This window comes from Vigna angularis, chromosome 11, assembly GCF_016808095.1.
Source record: "Vigna angularis cultivar LongXiaoDou No.4 chromosome 11, ASM1680809v1, whole genome shotgun sequence".
In the NCBI taxonomy this organism is placed as follows: domain Eukaryota; kingdom Viridiplantae; phylum Streptophyta; class Magnoliopsida; order Fabales; family Fabaceae; genus Vigna; species Vigna angularis.
In genome coordinates, this window is record NC_068980.1 from 24,299,268 (window position 1) to 24,317,612 (window position 18,345).

Sequence of the window (18,345 nt, forward strand, 5' to 3'; positions counted from 1 at the left end):
ATTCAGCGTGATATGATTAAATTTCAATCCACCAAGTTGAGTGTGTGAGGACTAAGACCAAGTAGAAGATATAACTTTGGTGAGAGAAGAAAATGTATGATGAAGTGTTTCCTAGGAAAAATAGTATATCAGAATTGATTTAAAGAGTATATAGTAATGGCAAAACAATTTATTTTAAAAGACTAGAGATAACCACCGGAACTAAGTAACAGCTTCCATGTGTACACTACTAGACATACATCAGTAGAACATGAAGCATACTTACTCAGACATCAGTAGAATATGGGTTACAGCAATAATTTAAGGATTGATGCATGGAACTTTCTCAATAGACACAAAACTTTTCTATTTGAGTACTTTTGACAAGCCTTCAGCCACTGAAGATTTCAAGGAGTGAGAAACAGGATTATCTCCAAGGAATACATTAAAAAGGGCAGAAGCCACATTTGCAGATTCAATTGTAGCATCTACAGTAGATGGAAACCCGTTTGGGGAGACAGAAACCTGAAATATCAATGGACTTAGTAAGAACATTTTAGACAGAAAAGGTAAATGAAGAAAAAAAAAGGTTAAATCTGTTTTTTAGTTCTTAAACTTTGATGCGAAATTGAAATTCATTGATGTCCCAAACTTTAATACATCTTGATTCTCAAACTTTAAAAATGAATAAATATAATTCTTTTAACCTAATAATATTTTTTTTATGTGCTAAACCGTGTTTCAAGTTGGTATTTAAGCTTGAATGTGTCAAATGGTTTGAAATGTCATTTAACACTTAAAAGAAAGTTGATGCAGTTGAATTAAAAGGACTATATCTATTCAATTTTAAAGTTTGGGGAACAAAATTTATCAAAGTTTGGGATATAGATAAATTCTAATTTCACGTATAAGTTTAAAAACTAAAAACATATTTAACCTAAAAAAATAATAGATAATTTGTTTGAAGAATATGTCACAAGAAAAATATGAAAGTAGGATTACAAGCAATTTGGTGGGATTCAACCAAGTCAGAAGTATGAAAGTTCCTTTCTTAAGAGGGCGATCTAGAAAGACACCACGGAAAGTGGTCAAAGCAGTTTCATCTACAGATGTGGATGCTGGAATTCTTGGAGCTATGGCATCACTTAATGCATCCCAAAATGTTTGACCATCAACATCTCTCACAAGAATAATTTGCAATGATTTCTCAAAGGAAGCTGCAATCATATAAAGGCATGTATTATGGACTTATTCACTGTATGACTCAGCATTGCAGAAACAAATAAATGATTATGAAGTTATTTACATTGGAAAATGGTCTGGAACAAGGAAGAATTCCCCTGAATAGCATCTTTTGATAGCCCTTTCCAAGCATTCAATTCAGGAGTAATAGATTGATCTAGATACAAACCTGCAGCATAGACCTTAACACCAATAATTGCAAAAACTTTCTCTCTGTATCCTGAAATAAGTGTTGTTATCCATCAAAGTTTATAACATTGGAAATAAAAGCATAACTACATTATTGAAACTTAATAAATTTCATTGATCTTCAGGGTGGCAACAGTTGGAAGTTCAGTATATAAGTAGATGCAAACCTCACCAAACATATTATAATTTCGAACATATCAACCTTTTCTAACATGCTCAGAGAATTTTTGTCTTTTTCTATTCAAAAAGTCTTGATACTATGACATGACTTTTGCTATAATATATATCCTTGCATATTAACATATCAAATTAGGGATGTAGTTGTATCCTATTTTCATACGTCAAGAACATTTTAATCTTTTCTCTTCCAAAAGTCATGTGGTACTATAACAACTAACCAGCTCCAAACAAAGTTAATGAATTTGAGCAACCCGGAAAATTCAAACATGTCTGGAATTTCACTTTTGTTGCTGGCTCCTCCACGTATTCAGCATTTGCAGCTTCAGTGATCAATTACCGAAATTAAATAAATTAGTCATCAGTTGAATAATAGGCAAGCCAATCAAAATAGGTGAAATACAAAGATGAACTATAGATTATGATACCATTTCAGATTTCATATTAAAACCAGTTGAAATTAAGTGAAGTTGTTTGATAGATATGTAAGTTAAGTCCTAAGAATTGAGGGCAATAGTATGGTAGGCAACAGCTTAATTAATTTTATTTTGTAACTGATCTTGGTAGTTTGAAATGAAGTCTTGTGTAACCATAGTACATGAAAACAGAGTTCAAACTCCTAATGGAAATTTAAACACTTGCTGTTTATGACCTCTCTGTATAAGTTAAAGAGGAATCATTTATGCCAGCTGACAAACAGGTAATTCTTTTAATGTATTTTCATTATCATCAAAACATGTAAACAAAAATGCTATGCCTATATATATATATATATATATATATATATATATATATATATATATATATATATATATATATATATATATATATATATATATATATATATACACGAGTATCAATTATCAATTTAGAACTTTTGGTATGTTGACAGGTACAAAGAAGCCAGCAAAAAAATACTGCAGAACATCACAATAAGTTCCACTGTAACCATGTCACCTCCAATTGAATATGCAAAAGCATTATTCTCTATTAAACAAGTTACCCGGCAGGACTCAAAATTAACATTTAGTTTAAATTTAAAACAAAACAAAACAATAAACACATATTCTATGGCAACATCAATCTAACTTTCAGGGTATGGAATATTAAGAAGTGGATTTTTAAACTCAATCCTACAAAACCAGGTTTGCACCCACTTATCATTTTTATCTCTAATGGATATAAGATTTCCAACACACTTCCCTCACACTAAGGTACATACATTTTAAATGTGAGACTAGAAATTAATAAATGATCCGATTACGTGACCAAGATGTCCGTACAAATCTAGTCAGAATAGACACTAACTTTCCTGGGATTTCCAACATAGAATATCTCCACAACCTTAAAGTTTGTTCCCCAGTCTGCATTGTTCATTTTCGAAGAAAGTGCCAAGTGCATTCCAAGAAGAAACAGAATAAGAAAGAAACCAGGCAACACAACACGGCATACAATACAAATTGGCATTAAAAAAGAGAGTGGTGAAGAGAATTGAAAAAGGAAAAGTAAAGCTGAAAACAACTGAGTAGGAGTGACCACAGAATCTAACCTGAAGATGAAGCAGCTTGTGCAAGGAAAAGGGGTTGTCTTCTACTGCTGTGTGATGAGAAATGCATAGGGGTGGATGATAAGAGTGAGAAAGAGTGGCCATGGTTGCTCAATGGCAATGTTGAATTTGAGACTCCTCTGTGAACAAAAGTTCTTGTGGGGTGCGTGGATGGTGAAAAGCATAGTGCTGTGGAAGCTGCTACAGCTCCAAGCATCTTTTTAAGGTTGGATTGTGTTGTGTATATTCAACCACGATGTTTGGTAATAAAATATTTGAAAGGATTAATAATATATGTATATACTAAGATCAAAGCAATCTGAACTGAACAGAAGTACTCTCACTTCGGTTTTCCGCCGACATAATCTAACCGTCATCTTGTTGGAGTGATTTTCTTTTTACTGTTAGGTTTAGTTGTGTTGAAGTGAACTAAAAAGGAATTAAAATACATGTATTGAGATTTATATGGACTTGTTTTAAGTAAAAAATAGATAACATTTTTATAATTACAGAAAATAAATAAATAATTAAACTACTTCATTACTTTTATCATCTTATCTAAAATTTATATCCATTAATTTTGATACATTATTTTCAAATTTGACCAAACATATAAAGCATTTATTTTCAATCTTATTATTTTTCATTTTATAATTTTAATTTTTATACATTGAAATATGTAAAACTGAAAAAACAAGTTGCTCGGGACCATTTAAAAGAAAATATTTAAAAAATAATTATAATTTTCAATGTTTACAAAATACTTATTTCTAAAATTTAAGTTGCATAAATATAATTAATTCAATTTGTATATATATTTATTTACGTGTTAATTTAATACATATGTTTTGATCAAATAGTATTATTTTTCTAATCGTTTCAAATTATAGTAATTATTTTTAAAAACAAAATGTCATATAAGATTAGATTTGTCAATTTAGCTAGGATTTGGCCTAGCATATCGGGTTGGGTCAAAAAGCTCATAAAATTAGAAAAGTCTTTTATTAAAAAGGTTTACTAGACTCCAAATTTTTTTATTGTTGCATAAGCTAATGAATAACGCATTAGCTTGTATAATTGTGAATTTTATTTACCTGTTGGAACTAGGAATTTCAGGTTACGGGAGAAATCATGTATTGATAATGAATGGACGTAAGGTAAGATCGTGTAAGTGAGAATATGCATAGATCAAATACATCAATGATTTTGGTAAAAATGTGTCAAATTCACTATTACATCTTAGAATTCTTCAATGCAGGAACTCAATTTGAAATTTTAATTTAGTGGGTTCTTTGTAAAAACACTCGTTAATTTTTAGTCAGATGTTACATCCCAAAAGTTATAGCATGAAACTACATTGAGATATCGCATAATAATAAGATATAACAGTTATTGAAAATAAAAGTTACTTACAGTTATCTTAAAATAACCATAAATTTAAAACTTTACAAAATATGATTAATTTTGATACAAAACATACGAACAAATCGAACGGTCATACAAGCGATGTATAAACCGAACGGTCATAAACTAAGAGGTTGGAGGCTCCTTGCTCATCACCTGCTCCAGAGAACACTCTTCACACTCTGCTCACATCCACAGAGTGATCATTGCAAAGGAAAAAGCGAACAGAAAAACAAGACAAGACAGAAAAGAAGGGTAAGCTAGTATAATTTAATTAATCATGTTAACATACAATTTAGACAAACATATAATACAATCATACACATACAGATATCATATAAGCATATTATGACCGATCACTTTACTCTGACCGTTCGAACAAGTATGAATATGAGCTATGGCCGTTCGTGCACTCGTGGGAGGTAACCTGGAAACCCAAGCTGCCACACGAGGTCAACCCTTCATCCCTCACTGTAGCTGGAAACCCAAGCTATCACGCGACCAAGCTTCCTGCTATTCTCACCACATGCCTCATCATTCTCTACTTGAGACTCGGTGACCATTAGAATGTTAGGATGAACGCCAAGACTAAGTTTCCCTTATTCATACTTTTACCACATTGAAACCAACCACCGAGACATTCCTCCTTGGAATTCTCTTTCATATCCATATTACAAATATCACATCATACTTTCACTTTGACACCATTATGTTAATGCATACATAAACCATCAAAACCACTGGAATAAATATAAATATAGACCGAACAGAAATCACCAAACACATAGGAACAATACTGAACACCCTGTGAATATTGGAGACCGAACGGTCTCTCACTACCTAAATAACATGACCGAACAGTCCATAATAGGTACGGCTGAAGAGACGGTCGAACGCTATTTAGAAACCGACCACTATAAGATATCGAGTACAACAACATAACCAAATACTACAACCAGGTCAAGAACTAAGTTAGATCTAATGCTTATGACTTAGACCGAACACTTATAGTTTAAGCTGAGCACCTATAGTTTAAGCCGAACCCTATAGCTTAGGTCGAACACCCATAGCTTAGGCCAAACACTAAGATATAACCGAACAGTCATTAACGGGTAAGACCCATAAGAGCCTGAACATAGTTAAGACTAATTACTAGTACGAGACCGAGTATTACGAAGACATTGAGTGCTAGTATATAACCGAGCACTATTAAAACTGAGTGATAGTACAACTGAGCACTACTGAGACCAAGTGCTAGTACATGACCGAGAGGTCATTAACAGGTAAGGCTTATAACAGACCGGACGCAGTTAAGACCGAAGGCTATGACTAGACTCAACTCTAAATTCAATTGAATAATGGCACAATATCGATCATTAACTGAAGATCCACAATAAAAGAACTCAGTTAAGACCGATTACCAAAGAAAGTCGACTGGTCAATGAAGGACCCTCAACAAAATGCATAATTCTGCAGAATGACTGCAGAATTATGATCAACACCAAATCCTTACCAATTCCCTATATTATTCCCAACTTCTAATCCTCGAAACTTGTATCATCCATATCTATATGCATTAATTAAGAGTATCTAAGCCTTCCCAACATCATTAAGAGAGTTTCATCTCAGATTTGAGAGTCAATTCTGTAAAATTATGAACTCAAGGACCGAACATCAAATTTTCTAGTTTTGGTACAGTTTGAGTGACTTAGGCTTTGTTCTTTTGGGTGAATTTGGGGGAGATGATTTGGGGAGACGATTTGAAAGGATTTGAGTGAATTTGAGGATAATTTTTTAGTTTTTTTTTTAGTGGATTTGTGGGTAATTGAGAGTGAATTTGGAAGTAAAGTTTGTGAGAATTAGTGTAAGATTTCATTGAGGTGATAGATTTAAAAAATTTGTTTAATTGGTAAAAGTTTAAGATTACCAAAATGTCCCTAGTAATATAAAATGTTATTTGTTAATGTTATATTTAATTGTAAAAATGTTTATAAAAAGTAAAAATTAAAAATAATAATTAAAATTAATTTTTTAAAAGAAAAATTATAATTTAGTAAAATGAATTTATTAAAAAAATTATAATTTTTAGAAGTAAAATAAATTTAGTAAAAAAGTTATAATGCTTAGAAGTAATTTGCAATGCTTAGAAGTAATATGCAAACAGCATCTATTACAACATCAATTTCTGCATTAATTTGCAATCAACATACACGAATCTTCGTTGTTGATAACAGAAGCACCAATGAAAAACTTCTAATTAAACAATGCAACACGGTCCAATTTAGGGGCCTCAAAATCACGGGTTGATTAGGTTTAGGGTTTGGTTAACAAAAGTTTTGGTTTATTAGAACCTTAATCAGAGTGTAAATTATTGCTTTATGAGAAACTCAGATTTCTGTTCAGTTTGATTAAGAATGGGCTTAAATCCATGGACCCAATTAAGGGTCCAGCTCTCATTCCTTTGGAAGGGGGTCACGCTCTCAATGGCTCATTTTGCTCTTTTTCCTTATCCTCAAACGCGCATGGTAGAAGCGAAGCTTCTTTCCTTCTCTTCTCTCTTTCTCGCGAGCAGTAGTGAGAATGCAGTGATGGAGGAGAGAGACGTGACAAGGTTGCGACGAGATGCGACGAGGTTGCGGCGGAGGCGCAGCGATGACGGAGTGACGGTGCGACGAGGTCGTGACGACTACGCGAGGACGTTGGCCGTTCGGATTCGCGGCGCAAGTTTTCTTCTCCTTCATCTTCCTCTGTTTTTCGTTTAAGTTTAGGGATTTTCTTCTCAAAATCACCACTGCATCCTTGTAATACTCATCCACCGGAAAAACCCCCCGGATATGGTCTGCGACACGTCGTACCCTCCCACCACCCAGAACTCCCTCCCCTCCCTGCCAACAAACCCCACACACCTAGCCCGAAACCCGGGCAGCGGAACCATCGCCATCCACCGCCGTACAGGGCATATGAGTCTTTGTGTACTAAATCAGCGCAAATCCTCGCAAATTAGCGAGATCACTTCAATAGTGCTATCTCGCAAATCATCGATGTTCCATCATCGCAAATCGTCACAAATCATCGCAAGAGAACAACGGTCTTTTCCAAATCCATCGTCGCCAATCATCGTAAACAGTCAATTCCCTTCAACCGAACACACCCTTAAGGGTTCTAACATGTCTTAAATAACTTACCCAGATTTTCCATACAAACCAAACTCACAACAGACAAAAATTCCCTATTTTCATTACCACACTTCCTCTCAATTCACTCGGCCAATGAACCAGAATTATGCATAAAGACATTCAACATGAACACAGCACACACCAACAATGTCGAACACACAATCATTGAATTTCACATACATGAAGAACCATCAAAGTAGTATTTTCATACATAGTAAATCATAATTAAATTAACTAGCTTCCCTTACCTCTTTGACCGAACAGAACAACGTTTATCTTTTTCAGAAATTGCTTTCACACTAGAAAATCCTAGGAACACCTATAGTTCACCGATTGGTGAGAAAAGACCACCCAATGGACCAAAATGAAGTTAGAAAGGAGAAGAGAAGGTTGAAGAACACATGCAACCAGTAGGGCTACCTTGCATGTGACAGAATTTTCTAGATTTTCACAAAAACTCAAGAAACGAAACTTACCCGTTCAAAACACAAGTTTGATCAATGAATGAGGAAGTCTTGACACCAGGATGACTTAGGCACAATCTGATTGTAGATTAGATGAGGTGAGATGAGAGATTTTTAGAGAGAAGGAGGAGAAAAGAGAACAGAGCTTTGAAGAGTGATAATAGTTTCTCAAATAATGAAACGAACTTTGAATTCAACATTTATATATATCAACATTATTTTATTATTAAATGCTCGGTCCCATTATCTGCTGCCACTTGTTCACTTCCAAGGCTGACTCCTCTCAATCTTTATATGAGACACCTATCCCCTCTATAAACTGAATTTTCTGAGCTCTTACAAAAGAACTCAACTTGAGTTCTTAACTAAGTCTTAATGGATGTTATTTTTGTCTCTGTTCACATTAGAATCCTAGTTGCATATATAAGCAACATAGAGAATTTGCCCCATGAAAAGTTAAGAAAGACCAATCTCAGCAAGCCAAGATTTATAATGAAATGATTTTACTTAGTGACAAGTTTACTTAAAATCAAACCTGAATCCTAATTTCATGGGAGAAAAAGTTTGATGATATAATTACCATTAACACGAGCCTTGTACTTTGTTTTCTCAAGCCATAATACATAGTTATATGTGTAGTTGTCATTCCCAGGGTGGCTTACTTTCTTCCAAATCTGTGTATTACTTTCATAAAAAAGTTGATGATTTTGTAAGGTTACTAGGATAAATGTCAATGCCTCTTCTACATAATTATTGCATGAATTATCATAATAACAGCTCTAAATTGCATAATCAAGCTTAAGAGACTGAAACAGGCTTATTCTTCACTCCTCAATTCTCACAGCCTTTGCTTGTGGCCAAAAAAGGGAAATTTCTAAATCTTGAATGGCCTTTGTGCTGAAATGTTATCATTAGTAAAACTTTCTAATTTCTTAATAGTAATTTAGGCATAATACCCAATTTTGTCCCCACTTTGGTTCGGAAATCTCAAGTTAGTCCCTTTCTAGAAATGTGAGTGCAATGGATCCTTACTTGTAATTTTTTGAGTCTAATGAGTCCCTTCCGTTAAATAGAAGGAAACGGAGTTAGTGGGCTGATGATGTGGCAGTTGTCTTTGGTGAGGTGTCAAGACGCAAGCTTACGTGGTGTTAGGGTTCCCCATTTTCAAATTGGGTTTTATTAAAAATTGGGGATAAAAGGATTTGGGGGTGATTTGTTCGAGATTAGGGCACGTCCGTGTGCGAGAAAGAAGACAGAGGCAGGCAGTGATCGCGGGAACTCGTAAGAACTTTTAGACAAAGCATTTGTGAGTGGACGACCATTGGTGGGGTAAATAACGAAAAGCGACTTTCGAAGGTGCGTTTATGGTAGGTTTTGTTCTGTGTTTCGTTGCTTTCAGTGTGGTCCCCCCAGAAGTTTTGATTTATTTTATGGTTTGTCTGTGTTGTGTGCCCCATTTACAGTGCATTTGCTTTGTTTCTGTTGCGACGTTGTCGTTGTGGTCCCCCTTCATAGTGTGTGGTACTGTGTTGTGGCATTTGCTTTATTTAATGTCATAAATGTGGTTTTGTTTTGTTTGAGTTGTTTATGGTCTGTACAGTAGTATGTTTATGCTTTGTTTTTTGCTTAGATATCATTTGGGTTAAGGGTTAAGCATAGATTAACTAACTGTGACCAATTTTATATTAGATAATATGGCCAACTCACACATTGAAGTCGTGTTTCACCATGGGGGGAAATTTGAGAATAATGGGACATTTGGATATCACTATGGTCAAACCACAATTATAAAAATAGACCCTGATCGATGGAGTTATTTTGAAATATTAAGCATTCTAAAGGAGATGGGTTATAGGAATGTAAAGGACTTATGGTATTCATTGGGTCGTGGTCCTGTATTAGAAGATTGTTTGGAACCTTTATTAGATGACAAGGGTGCTTGTCATCTGATCAATATTGCTATGTTGAATGGTGAAGCTCACCTTTATGTTATACATAGGGTGTGTGAACCTGAGTATCTTCTGCAGTTGGAATACTGTTCTGAAGGAGAAGTTGAGAGAGAGAGTGCTGATTTGCAAGTCTATAGACCTAGTGTTGAAGGACAAGTTGAGAGAGAGAGTGCTGAAAAGGAAGTTCAGATAGAGATTGGTGTAGCAGATGTTGAGGCAGTGGGTGAACCTGAATCAGAGGATGTTGGTGTGGAGGCAGAGGTTGAGGTAGAGGATGTTGGTGTGGAGGCAGAGGTTGAGGTAGAGGGTGAGGGAAATGGGGTGAATGTAGACGTCCAGTCTGATGTGGAGGGGCAGGCAGAAGTAGAGGGTGAGGTAGAGGGTAATGGAGTACAAACTGATGAGTATGATGTTAGCAGTTGGAATGGGTCCGAAGAGGATGTATTTGAAGGTACTAATGAAGTTGAATTTGGTGGACCTAGGGGTTTATCTGATAGTGATTGGGAATCCGACAGTTTGAAGAGTGTTGTGGAAAGTGATAACACAGATGATGACAGGGATGACTATGGGGATTTTGGTGTTTTTACAATGCCCAAAACTATGGAACAATATAAATGGGAAGTGGGCACGTACTTCAGTGACAAAAAAGATTTTACAGAAGCTATAAGATCCTATGGAGTAGAGAATGGTAGAAAATTAAAAGTTTATAAAAATGACAAAAGAAGAGTGCGTGTCAGATGTTGTGGGGCAAAAGGGAAATGTCCTTGGAATGCATATTGTGCATATAAGGCAGCTGAAAATACATGGCAGCTAAGGAAAATAGTAGACAACCACACTTGCAGTAGAGAATTTAACATCCGTCTAATGACTTCAAAATGGTTGAGTGGGAGGTTAGAGAAGACTATGAAAGAGAATCCAAATATTAATCTGTATAACCTCCATAACAAAGTTTCTAAGAAGTGGAACATTGGTGTTTCACGGTCCACAACCTGTAGGGCAAAAGCAATGGCATCCAAACATATAGAAGGTGATTTTAAAGAACAATATAGAAAAGTGTATGACTATGCCAATGAGTTGCTTCGGTCAAATCCTGGTTCAACTGTGAAAGTTCATGTTCAACCTAATGAGGACACTCCAATTTTCAAGAGACTATATGTGTGTTTGAAGGCCTGTAAGGACAGCTTCGTGTCATGTAGGAAGATTATAGGTTTGGATGGTTGTTTCTTAAAAGGAAAATTTGGAGGTGAGTTGTTAACTGCAGTAGCAAGAGATGGGAATGACCAAATGTGTCCTTTGGCATATGCTGTTGTGGAAGTGGAGAATAAGGACACTTGGAGTTGGTTTCTACATTTTCTCATTGATGATCTTGGTGGTGTGGAGATTTCTTCAACCATCACATTTATGTCAGATCAACAAAAAGTTAGTAACTTATTACCATTGCCATATTTTTTTATGTTTTAAACCTTAATGTGTTTTATTTTAACTTGTATAGCTTCATGTGAATAGGGACTTTTACCAGCCTTACAAGAACTTCTCCCTGGTGTGGAGCAAAGGTTTTGTGTGAGGCACATCTATGCTAATTTCAGGAAGAGGTTTCCTGGCCAGATTCTAAAACGTCTACTATGGAAGGCAGCAGCATCAACACACCCTCAAACATGGGAAGCAGTGATGAGAGAAATTAAAGGGGTGAATCCAGACGCCTTTAAATACTTATTAGCCATCCCACCAAGGTATGCCAATCCACATGCCTTTAAAATTCATTGGTCCTATTAATTGTTGTTTGTTTTCGTAGCTGATATTTTGCAATTGTTATTTGTGTAAGTAGATTTTGGTCACGGTCAAGGTTTACAAGTAATGCTGTTTGTGACACCTTAGTGAATAATATGTCTGAAGCATTTAATAGTGTAATTTTACATGCAAGAGGTAAGCCCATCATCACAATGATGGAAGACATTCGTCTGTACCTCATGAAGAGATGGGCAACAAATAGAAACAAAATAAGTACATATGAAGGTAGTATTTGTCCAAAGATTAAGAAAAGATTTGACAAGGAACTGCTCTTGACTAAATACTGGTTACCTAGGTATGTTGACATGACCACATTACCATTTCACTTCTTTATGTATGCAATTTTTTTACTACAAACACTGATTTGTCTTTCAAAAATTTGCAGTTGGTCTGGAGAGAAAATTTTTGAGGTTAGACACATTTCAATGATGAGTGACAAGTATGTCGTTGACATAGATAAACTGGAATGCAGTTGCAGAAAGTGGAGTTTAACAGCTATCCCATGTTGTCATGCACTAGCTGCCATGACATTTATCAACATCAATGGAGAAGACTACGTGCCACATTGGTTTACAAAGTCAACCTACCAAGAAACATACATTCCAATCATCTACCCTGTCAATGGTCCTCAGCTATGGGAACAAACTTCTCAGCCTGATGTTTTGCCTCCAACTAAAAGAGTGTTGCCTGGTAGACCAAAGAAGAAGAGAAGGCTAGAGGCTTGGGAGCTAAAGAAGGATGACACACAACTGAAGCAAAATGGAACTCGTAAGAGATGTTCCATATGTAGACAGGTTGGTCATAAAAGAAATAGTTGTCCACAAGCTCCTCCAGCACACCAAACTCAATATCAATCAAGTGAGCAACCTGCAACCCAACCTGAACAAAGTCAGCCAATTACTGGACCAAGTCAACTTACTCAATGCGTTTTGGAACATACTCAGCCATCTACAACACAAGTTTAAAACTGATTTAGGACTGACAGTATGTTTAGCTTAAGTGATGGCTATTTTGTAATCACAAACATATATTTTGTAATCACAGACATGTATTTTGTAATCACAGACATCTGCTTGGTAAACTGTCAGACGTGGATTTGAATTCCACTTTGTAATTTCATTATGATGTAATTATGAATGTGAACGCTCGCCCACCACTTTGTAATTCCACTTTGTTTAATATCTACCAATTTTCGTACCAAATCTACCAAATTGGGCGCTCGCCCACCACGAGAGGACGCTCGTCCAGCAGGAGAGGACGGTCGTCCAGCACGAGAGGACGCTCGTCCAGCGAAGACGCGCAGAGGACGCTCGTCCAGAGAAGACTCTCAGCGGACGCTCGCCCACTCGCTCAGAACGCTCGCCAGGATAAGTGGACGCTCGTCCAAGAGTAGAAGCACGAGCGGACGCTCGTCCCAGCCACGTAGAAATGGACGCTCGTCCCAGCCAGGTAGAAGAGAACGCTCGTCCTGTCATAGGACGCTCGTCCTTCAGAAGCGGACGCTCAGAAGTGGATCCAGCAAGGAGAAGAGGACGCTCGTCCGGAATTGGAACTGCAAAATTGGAACTGTCATTATCCATCAACCACTTTCAATCTTTTTCTTTTTGGAACTGCAAAATTGCAAAATTGTATACAGATTTTTCTTTTTGGATTACAGAAGCCACTTCCTCATTTTATTGCCAGTTACACACCACTTCCTCATTTTATGTTGTATATATCAAACTAAATGTAATTTCAAACCATAATTTCAGAAGCTTGAATTCAAATTTGACCTTCATTTGATAACATCATATTACAATTTGTCCAAAGTGTTCTTCACATAAACTATCTAACAGAACACATCATGGACTTTTAAACAAAAAACATACAACAATGATATTAATCAATCCCAGAAAACATATCATTGTTATTAACATCTTCTCCCTTTTTTGACATTCCCTAACACATTTCTCCAGACTATTAATCTTCCTCCTTTGCCTTGCAATAGTACTAACAGTATCATCTACGCAATCTTCACTAAGCCATTTAAAGAAATTGCATCCTTGAAGTTCTTCATTTCTTGTCCGCTTGTAGTTAGGGCAGCCCCAGAATTGTTTCCCCTCGTTCTTAATTGTTTTTGCCACTCTCAACACAGCAGCCTCCCCACAGTGGCATATTTGGCTTCCAACCAATCCTCTGGATGAACCACCACGACAGCTCCCCCATGAGCAAGACGAACAACCGTGATTCGAAGACATTGCGAACCCCAAACAGCAAACCCAAAAGAGCAAACCCCAAACAGAGACAACCACTGACAACGAAGAAGAACTCGCCAACCGCGAACCACCACTACTCCGTCTTCCCGCGATCACTGCCTGCCTCTGTCTTCTTTCTCGCACACGGACATGCCCTAATCTCGAACAAATGCACTGACAATGGGGCACACAACACAGACAAACCATAAAATAAATCAAAACTTTTGGGGGGACCACACTGAAAGCAACGAAACACAGAACAAAACCTACCATAAACGCACCTTCGAAAGTCGCTTTTCGTTATTTACCCCACCAATGGTCGTCCACTCACAAATGTTTTGTCTAAAAGTTCTTACGAGTTCCCGCGATCACGGCCTGCCTCTGTCTTCTTTCTCGCACACGGACGTGCCCTAATCTCGAACAAATCACCCCCAAATCTTTTTATCCCCAATTTTTAATAAAACCCAATTTGAAAATGGGGAACCCTAACACCACGTAAGCTTGCGTCTTGACACCTCACCAAAGACAACTGCCACATCATCAGCCCACTAACTCCGTTTCCTTCTATTTAACGGAAGGGACTCATTAGACTCAAAAAATTACAAGTAAGGATCCATTGCACTCACATTTCTGGAAAGGGACTAACTTGACATTTCCGAACCAAAGTGGGGACAAAATTGGGTATTATGCCTAGTAATTTACAATCCATAGTTATCATTTCAACTTCTCCACCTACAAAACACTTTGTAGACTTGGTTTCTTATCATTGGTTGGATTAGTAAAACCCTTTAACATATGTAAGTCTTTTTGCAACTTGTGCCCCCACACAAAGATACTACTAAATAATTGTTATTATATCAGCAACCAAAGGTTCAATGCTGCTTCATCAAGAAATACACAAAAACATAGAGCAATGGCATTGAACCTTAAATGGAATTTTAGACACTCAAAATTAAGTTATGTGGTTGAATCCTAATGTTTGCATTAACTATGCCATAAATACTTATAACCATATATATATACAAATATTTGTTTTTTCAGTACAAAGATACAAAATAATACAAATATTTTCAGTACAAATATTTGTTTTTCTTTTTATTTTTTATTTTACTATATTATATAACCTATAAATCTATTTATTCAGTGTTAATGAAATTTTGTATTATGGGAAATATTTTACTTAGGATAATAGCGTCAGAAGGATTGAGAAGTTGTAGCAGAAAGTGAGCCCACAATCCATAAAGGAGTAAAAAAAGTGGGGTCATTGGTTTCCACACAACGGTTCTTTCTGCAATAATGGTACTATTATTATTATATATCCGATGCGAAAACTGGAGCCAACAGTGACTAAGCACAGACTCACATCACATCACATCACGTGCAACTACTCTTTTCACTGTGACATAACACTTCCCCACAACGTCTTTCTATCTTCCATTGCTGCTAATGTAGCCGTTATTATGATCTCACCTCAGTTTTTCACCCACCACCTTTTCCCTTTTAAAAACACATTACCCTTTTCTCTCACCCTAATCACATCACACTCTTCATTAGCCCTCATTCTGCTCTCACAACACTGTTCAGTTCAGAGTACTTGTACAAGTAACAACCATGGAAAATGTGCCTCTCCTCCTTATCCTCCTGTTCCTCTCTCTCTCACCAGGTATGTGTCAGATGCCATTAACTTTTGCTTTGCTCCACTGTACCATTCTGAACTCATCTACATTGCTCTCATTTTTTCTCTTGGTTCCTTGTTTTGGTATGTTCTTGTGCAGGAGGGAATCTGATCATGGGTAATGAGCAGGTTAGTTGGCTAGAACCTGTTCTTTCAAATGCAGTTGAAAAAGGGTTGTAAATTGTATTTGTATAATATTGTTGCTGGAATTAATCGATTGTTTTGGAATCACAGAAAACTTGGTGTGTGGCAAAGCCTTCATCAGATCAGGCTACCCTTTTGTCCAACCTCAATTTTGCCTGTTCTCAAGTTGATTGCAGGATTCTACAGAAAGGGTGTCCCTGCTTTTACCCTGACAATCTCATGAACCATGCTTCCATAGCCATGAATCTCTATTACCAATCTAAGGGAAGAAACCACTGGAATTGTGATTTCAGAGCCTCTGCCCTCGTCTCTCTCACTGATCCAAGTATGTTACTCCACAACAGAACAAAATTTCCATGTTAAAAATTTATCTCAATAATGTGATAAAGATTGCATCAGTCAGATTTACAAGATAAAACATTAACTTTATTTATAATGTCTACATTTTCTCAGATTACTCAATTTCGTGTATTGAGTTCCTAACTGCATTTATGAACATAGACCAGAAAATGTTGTTTGTTCTGTTTTTCAACAACAATTAAAAGTTAAACTCAATAATTTATGCAGAAAAAGTTTACATTATACTGATCTCAATTCTGTTAAAATTTGATCTGAGTAATCTTTTGAAGTTATTGGGTTATTATAGGACTAGAACATATAAACTTCAATGTTCTCATGTTTTGTGATGTTAAATTGCAGGTTATGGAAACTGCATTTACGCATAGAGGGCAACTAGTGGAGTATATAAATTGAAGTACTATCTGCAACAATGTAGGGAAAATTGGTGTGTACTTTGTAATAGTATTAGGTTGCCATTGTCAACCCATAATATAAATGTATGCCGCATAACACGTAATCAAAATTTGACCTTTCTTATCATAGAATCATGAGCAACCTCTTATAGATTGTTTAGATGAAATTTTTTAGATAATTCACTTTTATATTGAATTTGAAATATCTTATAATAAAATATCTTATTTGATAAGAAATTACAAAAATTGATATGATTAAAATTAGCCTAAACTTTATATGCATAAAACATGATAACATATGGTATGAAACGTATTTTAAACTTTGGAATGAAGAAAACAGTGCAAAAATATAAAACACTAAATGCACACAAGGTGTTTGTTAAAATATTCTAATAATCATGAATATGCAAATACAATACAACAGCTGTAGACATGTTTTAATCACTTAAACTAAGCACAAAGTTCATTAAGAACTAGGTTATAACATTAGAAACTCAAAATTATATATGATACCAAAATCACATAACTGAAAACATATATAATATATTTATGTAGTTGTTTTATTTAATATTAATTATGAAATGTTTTAATTGGGAGAGTGATTTTAGTAATGGAGGATGTTACACAATTACTTTATTTAATCAAGAAAATTGAAATGTCAAATATTTTAATTACTCTGTATAAACAAAATATTTAAAAAAAAATTAGGGTTAAATATGTTTTTCGTCCCTTAAGTATCACACGATTTTGGATTTAGTTCCTACTCGAAACTTTGATGGTTTTTAGTCCTCATAGTTCTGGCCAATAAGAATCTGATACGTGGCCAGATAAAAAGAAAGCAACGTGATAGAGAGTGAAGAGGCAAGCTGACATAAGACGTGGCCTCGCCGTTTGTCACATCTACTAAAAGTTAACGCCGTCCAATTTTAAGGACTAATAGTAAGAGTTTCAAAACTATGAGGACTAAAAACCATCAAAGTTTTGAGTAGGGACTAAACCCAAAATCGTGTAATACTTAAGAAACAAAAAATATATTTAACCCAAAAAATTATTTCGAGTATGACGTGGTTCATTTTATGTAGATCTTAGGTAGAAATTGAATTCATAATATTAACTCTCATAATATTTACCTATATAACTATACTAAAGGCATAATAAACTTCATTTCGCATAACAGTCCAAATAATAAGGAAAGGAAAATATAATACATTTCGCTAAACAAATTAAATGTAGGATGTAAACATAAAACAATAAAAGCTATTGTGTAAACAAATGTTGTGAAGAAAAGAAAAGATATTCATGACTTAGCAAGTTGCAGTCCATTAAAAAATTTCATGATAGTTACATATATTATGAGGGTGAAAGATTTTTGGCTTAATACCTTTTTATTTTCGTCAACTTTATTCGATGTGAGATTCATTTTATTTGAATGTTCAATGCAATCCATAATTTCGTAATTTATGTTCAATTTGGTCCTTTTTTGTTAACGATGTTTAAATTCTTAACAACAAAATGTTCACAGCACCAATCAGTGAATTACATGACAGTTATTGACTGACGTGGCTAGGACCAGAGTTGACTAAGGATGATCGCATCAATGAGGGCTTGACATGTGGCAACCCCTTT

At 35.5% G+C, this 18,345-nt stretch overlaps 2 protein-coding genes across 2 annotated transcripts; one reads left to right on the forward strand and one right to left on the reverse strand.

Annotated features, from left to right (window-relative positions):
* Positions 1-126: 126 nt before the first annotated feature.
* Positions 127-3,411, reverse strand: LOC108333431 (fatty-acid-binding protein 3, chloroplastic). The gene is made up of 5 exons (XM_017568865.2): positions 3,137-3,411; positions 1,809-1,910; positions 1,286-1,441; positions 982-1,196; positions 127-504 (listed from the first exon to the last, which is right to left on the reverse strand). The coding sequence occupies exons 1-5, from the start codon at positions 3,348-3,350 to the stop codon at positions 346-348; spliced, it is 846 nt and encodes a 281-aa protein (XP_017424354.1). The 5' UTR covers positions 3,351-3,411; the 3' UTR covers positions 127-345.
* A 12,165-nt stretch (positions 3,412-15,576) lies between these two features.
* LOC108333270 (glucan endo-1,3-beta-D-glucosidase) lies at positions 15,577-16,855 on the forward strand. Its single transcript, XM_017568669.2, has 4 exons — positions 15,577-15,811; positions 15,924-15,952; positions 16,058-16,292; positions 16,667-16,855. Exons 1-4 carry the CDS (start codon positions 15,760-15,762, stop codon positions 16,690-16,692), a joined length of 342 nt encoding a protein of 113 aa, XP_017424158.1. The 5' UTR covers positions 15,577-15,759; the 3' UTR covers positions 16,693-16,855.
* The last annotated feature ends 1,490 nt before the right edge of the window (positions 16,856-18,345 follow it).